Source organism: Austrofundulus limnaeus, unplaced genomic scaffold, assembly GCF_001266775.1.
Source record: "Austrofundulus limnaeus strain Quisiro unplaced genomic scaffold, Austrofundulus_limnaeus-1.0 Scaffold23, whole genome shotgun sequence".
NCBI lineage: Eukaryota > Metazoa > Chordata > Actinopteri > Cyprinodontiformes > Rivulidae > Austrofundulus > Austrofundulus limnaeus.
The window spans coordinates 1,737,397-1,743,680 of NW_013952425.1; the positions used below are offsets into that span (position 1 = coordinate 1,737,397).

General features: G+C 39.3%; 1 protein-coding gene across 4 annotated transcripts in view; it reads right to left on the reverse strand.

Moving 5' to 3' along the window:
• The window catches only part of kcnip4a (potassium voltage-gated channel interacting protein 4a), a 154,754-nt gene that overhangs the window by 61,543 nt on the left and 86,927 nt on the right, over positions 1 to 6,284 (reverse strand). Inside the window, exon 1 of one of the 4 annotated variants that reach the window (XM_014004364.1) lies at positions 4,402 to 4,652. The exons of the other annotated variants lie outside the window; for them this stretch is intronic. Within the exon in view, the coding sequence (XP_013859818.1) occupies positions 4,402 to 4,459 (58 nt within the window). The 5' untranslated portion in view covers positions 4,460 to 4,652. Of the gene's footprint in view, positions 1 to 4,401; positions 4,653 to 6,284 lie in introns of those variants that run through there. 4 annotated transcript variants of the gene reach the window in all.

Below are 6,284 nucleotides of genomic sequence, written 5' to 3' on the forward strand. Positions count from 1 at the left end.
GATTGGGTGTGTCCTTATTTTCTACCTCCAATTTGAGTGATTCCATACTTTTTTCCTCAGAATTGAGTGATTCCATATTTTTTCCCCTGTGCTTGGTCAATAAAAGTAACATTCACTGACTTCCACAATGTTTTCTCTTCATTTCTTTGAGTGTTCCTGAAAGCCAACATGTTACACTTTGGAATGACCTTATTGTTGTATCATGTTTTTGATCTGTTTGTTTTACACAATGAAATGTCTGAATGAGTGCTCATCCAAGACTGGTGATTCCATACTTTTTTCCAGGGGTTATAGTCTAATAAAAATGTCCCGGTACCAGTTTTTCCTCAAACCAAGTATGAGTACTTCAATTKTGGTACTCGCCAATAAAAACTACGTACTGAGTTACAGCTTAAACAATGATTGTAAAACATTTATTTTACTTAGAACCTGGTACTAAATACTGAAGATACATATCTGATGTTTTCAAAGCAACTTCAGTCTAAATGATCACGTTGGATTTCATCTGACTTTGAGGTCAATGAGGTGGTGGTATATGGATCCATGTAAATATTTATGATGACGATGATATTAACCTTGAGTCATGCAGTTTAAATCTTGTAGCTCCACACATCTTCAGCTACAGAACAGAAGACCAGTTACTTCGTCTATGTTATTTTAATTTTCCATGTCCTGGATGACTAAGAATCCATATAGCATAATAGTAACGTAGGAACTTTAGTGTTGGACTGTGTTGATACTAAAGTGGATTCATACTTTAGTTTTACYTTGAGCAAGTTGTGCCACTCTCGTTTCATAAATGCATAGTGCAGCAGAGCAGCTGACCAGAGGCAGGTTCAAATGTAAACACTGAACTAAACAAACACGTCAGATAATTTATCAATTGTCTCCGACTGCACAGCTTCAGAGTCAACATGGTAACATGTAGCATCTACAGATGCTGACCTGTTTGCTCCTGTAAATGAGCTGAATGTCATGTCTTCGGCACATGCGTGTAGCATCAATGACATCAAGTGTTCACTCTGGAGTCTAATAGAGGATGCATTAAAATTTGAACATCCATGCAAATAAATATAATCTGTTATGGGTATCAGGGCATTTTGAATGAGTATGAGTATTTTAAAATAAATTTTGATATCAGGCTAGTATATCATCATTCATTTTCCCTCCATGTTGCGGGGTAAGTTCAAATAACCTTTCTCCAATTTCAGTTTCTTCAAGCTCCTGGTAAACTTTAGAGTATAAATTAAAATCTTACTTCTAACCCACAAAGCTCTCTACAACCAAACTCCATCTTTTATTAAAAGGTCTTATTTTTCAATTTTTTCTCTACAGAGCACTTGTCTCTCAGATGGCAGGTTTACTTGTGRCTCCTAGATTTTCTAAAAGTAGAAAGGGAGGCAGAGCTTTCAGTTCTCAGTCTTCTCTCTTATGCAACCAATTTCCAGTTTTTTATTTCTGCTCGCCATGTTTGTACATTGAGTTACTGCTGTCATTGACTTATGGTTTTCTTAAGAAAAGGAGGGTTGTGGTAAGGTAAAAAATTTAATGCAATCTGCTGGTTTGACAGACATTTCATAATGCTGTATGTGACTGAATTGAATTATATTTGACTACAATTAGATTGTGAGTGAACTGAACTGATTTATATGTACTGTACAGTGCCCTGAGACAACTTTTGTTGTGAATCAGCACTATGTAAATAAAAATAATTTAAAAAATGTGTTGCCAGCACAACTGTCTGGCTGCCTAAAGTTCTGTTTCATGGTTTTGAAAGTTGAAATAAATACAAGTTATCACTTCATAACCATAAGAAAACATAATTAAACTCAGACAAAACAAGCTTAGCTGCCACTAGATGAGATAAACAATTTGTTACCTTGAGATAATGTCATGAAAACACATTTCTAAGCACGTCCTCCCTAGGCTTGTGCAAATCTGTGAAAACAAATCTCATCACACATCTCCCTTCAGAGCATTTGGGACGACCATTATAAAACCAGACAAGCGCTTGTGACTGACAGACAAATTTCAGTGTGTTTGCCTGACTCATACAGTAGTTTGTGTGTTTCTACTTCCAGTCGAGCAGCTGAGTGTACCTATCTTACTCCTACACAAACTCAACTCATAACCGCTCTGAACAACACAAACAGGCGAGGCATTTAGATGACAGAAAGCACAAGGATGAACCCATCATAACAACACCAGTACGCCTCTTATCTTTAGGACATTTCATACACTGTGGGAGCACTCCGAGCTGAACCAGGTGAGYTTAAAAAGGCCACAGTTTCAATGGGTGCTCGCTGAGCTATCATCCCTTTTAATGTGGATAAATGCAGCTGGGAGCATGAATAGGAAGCATTAGAGTGGGCAGTGGAGCAGAACTATGGGCTATCACAGAGCAAACGTTTTTATTATTTCCTCTCATGTAAAATGCCTCACGTGTTATGTGACCTGATTTGGGAAATTAAAAGAAAATGAGAAATAATTTGAATGTAAAGAACAACTTTCACCTGGATTGGTTGAATTTCTGTTTTGTGACCATTCTTGAATTTTGATCTCTGTAAATCTGTTAAAAATTAAGACTGGAGCAACAGAAGGCAGGTACATGAAAAGGAAAGTGGTACGAATAAGAAACAACTGGAGGAACATTTCGCTAATAATTACGCTCATTGGAAATGTGTCAGTAGGGGGACTGGATGTAAAAAGAGCCTTTTAGAAAAGCTGATCTACTCAGATGTAGCCTATAGATGGGCCTAGTCTGAAAAAGAATTGTGGAACTACACTGCTCAAAAAAATAAAGGGAACACTACTGCTTAAAAAATAAAGGGAACACTTAAACAACGCACGCTAAGTCCAAGTAAATCAAACTTTTGTGAAGCACATTCAACTCTGTACAGAACAAAGTACTCAATGCAAATATTTCATTGATTAAGATCGGGAGTTAGCRTGMGTTGTTYAAGTGTTCCCTTTATTTTTTTGAGCAGTGTATTTTAGAACAACGTATAGARACCGGATAAACAAGTCTTTGAAGGGATCCGGATCTCGAGGAGCCGTTTGTTCCATTTTGAACAAGTTACGTCCTCACATAGGGATATACGTCAACACGCAAGACGTATGTGATGAAATCATTGTGACGCGTGGGCGGACTCATGAGTTCTGTCAAGCGGAAACCCCTCCCCCYCTCCCCTTGAGCTGCTGTACTCCACCACTCTGCCTGTTTTCAGTGAAAAAGCAAAGCGGGAGCRATTGTCTCTGGGGTTATGGATGGAAAGATACTATGAGGGGGAAAATATACAAATGGATACTTTACAATCGCTCATCGAAAGATGTTCAAAAGATTCGGACTGTTTGTGAATCTCACATCTTTAATAATGTTCCTCAGCAACAGAAATGCAAAGACTTTAAATATCCCATCAGTTCATGTAGTCATCAAAMGATTCTGCTTAAAGGACACAGCTGAAAGTCAAAATGGACATCACTGCATGGGCTCAGAAACACCCCAACAAATCATCGGTAAATAGTTCCCCGTGTTACAACAGCGTTATGTGTAGCAACAGTATCTTCTGGTTAGACACCGTTTGTTTATAGCATCTCATTTATCCTCATTTGCAGCTTTACGGTCCACCAGCATGTTTTCCACATGAAGCCCAGTGCAGTTCTTTACATCTGTGTCCCATGTTCTCTTTTCTGGGTCTCCATGAAATGTGCTTACTCTGCATGCCTCTTCTGTGATCTATTGCTTACCAGAGTTTTAAAGAGTCTCTCATTCATTTTGGTCTCCAGCTCTCCAACAAAATACCAGAGTGAAATATGAYTTGCGGTCCTTTAGGTGTCATCTATTCCATCTTTCCCACCTCACTACTAAATATAACCTGGACAGTTATTGTCTGCCTGCTGCCCGCTAAATATTTTATTGTCCTTTAATAAAGACCCGACCTCCGTGTCTTTTGTTACGGTGTCACACGGTGATGTTGATGCTGATCAGAACATTATTGCAGAGGAAATGGAGATGTAACGTAAGCTTGTCCGACTGCACTGGCACTGTCAATCTGCTGTGTGCATGTGTGTGCAAGTGTGTGTGCGCTCTCACTGTGAAATCAAATTTAGGACAAGCAAATGGAAAAAGTCAGGTAAGTTTGTGGAGTTCAGCATGAAATGTTTACCAAATGTAGCCAATTTCAAGTCAATTTCATGCACTGCTGATGTGGCAACATGAATTAAAATAGGGATTACAGAGAAAACAAGGTGAATAGGAAAGTTTCTGGGTTGTTGTATTTAACTGTTTACATAAACACACACACACAGATGCAAAGGAAGCTTTGCTGTCACACAGATATTAGATAACTGGGTTATTTTAGGAACTAGTTGATCATTTGAATCAAACATCTTTGTACCTACCTGTCGTCTTGCGTCTTTGTTTCGGCTGAAGGGAAAAGATGACCATTAAAGCTCCCATGTTGTCCTCCAGACTTTCTCACTTAGTGATCTACGAGTCCTGCTAGTTCTCACACACTTTCACTCCCACACTCGGATGGCTTGACAGTTAAAATAAATAATAAAAACAAACAGAAAACCACGAGACGTTGCGAGCCTCGGCTGAGAAAAAAAATCAACGGTCCGATTTTCTCCTTTCTAGTCACCTTGGAAAAGGTGGGCTGTGCATCGATGGATAGGAGTGGGAGGGAAACGCACACACGTCTGTTGAGTTTTGAATTTTGACGCTCACACTCTACAGCACCCCCCTCCCTTCCCTCCCTTCCACTGTTTTCCTGCTCTGAAGTGAGAGCCTGCTGGCTGATTTCTGCTTTGTACCAGTTGAGCCTCCAGAATAATTGAGCGACTCGAAGAAAGAGAAAGCCGCTGTGGAGAGAGTAGAACTGCTATTTAACAAGAGAGGTGGTGGGGGTGGGGGGACTTAAGCTCATGTTGCAGATAGCCTAACCACTTTTCCGTTCTGGCTACTTTTAACACGTCTCCCACTGAGAAGAAATCATGTCGTCTCCAAGACTCCGAGTGTGTTGTAAGAGGTGACGGCGGAAGCAGCAGGGTAAATATTTAAATGATGTACAGGCAATCACCGGTGAGCTTCTAATGCTGACAAACCATTTTATTGATGCATGAATGACAGAGCAAGGAGCACAGCTCCCCACATTATTCAATCCACCCACTGCTGAGGAAAAAAAACATGTCTTTAATTCACAAGCTGAAAACTGAAATTTAAACAGTGAGATGGTCTCAGATGGTATTTAATCTCAAAAGCAATAAGATTCCACTAAATTATCACCTGTCAGTGAAAGGTGAAGAGTTTAACTACAACTTGGGTTGGACATAGAGTCTTGAGTATTGATTGGAACCAGGACTAACATGTTGATTCTACCAGAATTGTCATTTTTAATTTTCGATTCCTAGTTTCGATACCCATTCCTCCGACCAAAAGAGGTAGCTGCCTACCAAAACCCACAGGTGAGCCACCGAAACACCAACGAAGAAGAAATTTGCAGGCATTATGTGCGCAAATGAACAGTGTGCAGTGACAAGCTATAGTGTGGCTTGAATTTAATAAAAGAATAAGATTATATCATGCAAAGGAGGCACACAACCAACATGTTTAAACACCCGGTTCTGTCTTTGATGCATTGCGTGAGCCTTCGATGATACTTCTAGGCCAATAAAACAACAAAACATGTCTAACTCCGTTTATAATAGCCCTGTGAAGAATTTTAGTGAAGTTTATAAAAAGTAAAAAAAATTCATAATTAAAATTTTTAGAGAAGTTACTATTTCATCCAGAAAAAACTATGGTTCAATACCTCATTTGAACCATGAAAACTGTTTTTGAGTCTGCCTTTGAAAAGAATCAGAATCAAGAATCTTTAGGAACCAGAATCGTTCTAAATTCAATTTATGCCCAACCCTAGCTGCAACCACACCAATTCTTAGCTCAGTTTCTGTAAACTTGACAGAGTTGTAGCCAACGTTGTCTGAGGATGACTTGTTGTGGTGGCCATTTTGTATCACATTGGGCCTCATGCAAGAACATGTTCGTATTCTTATCCTAAATTTCTCTTACTTTTGCTCGTACGAAGGGTTCGTACGAACATGTCACGTCAGATTCAACAAACTCTTCTTTCTTCAGGAAAAGTGTGTAAATGAGCTGCGTAAACATGATGATTTCCACCTGTTAGTATCCAGCTGCTCGTGCACGAGGAGAGGAGATTAGCATAATTACCACCCCAAAAACACCATATAAGGCTATGTTTCCTGCCTCAGATATCAGGAAG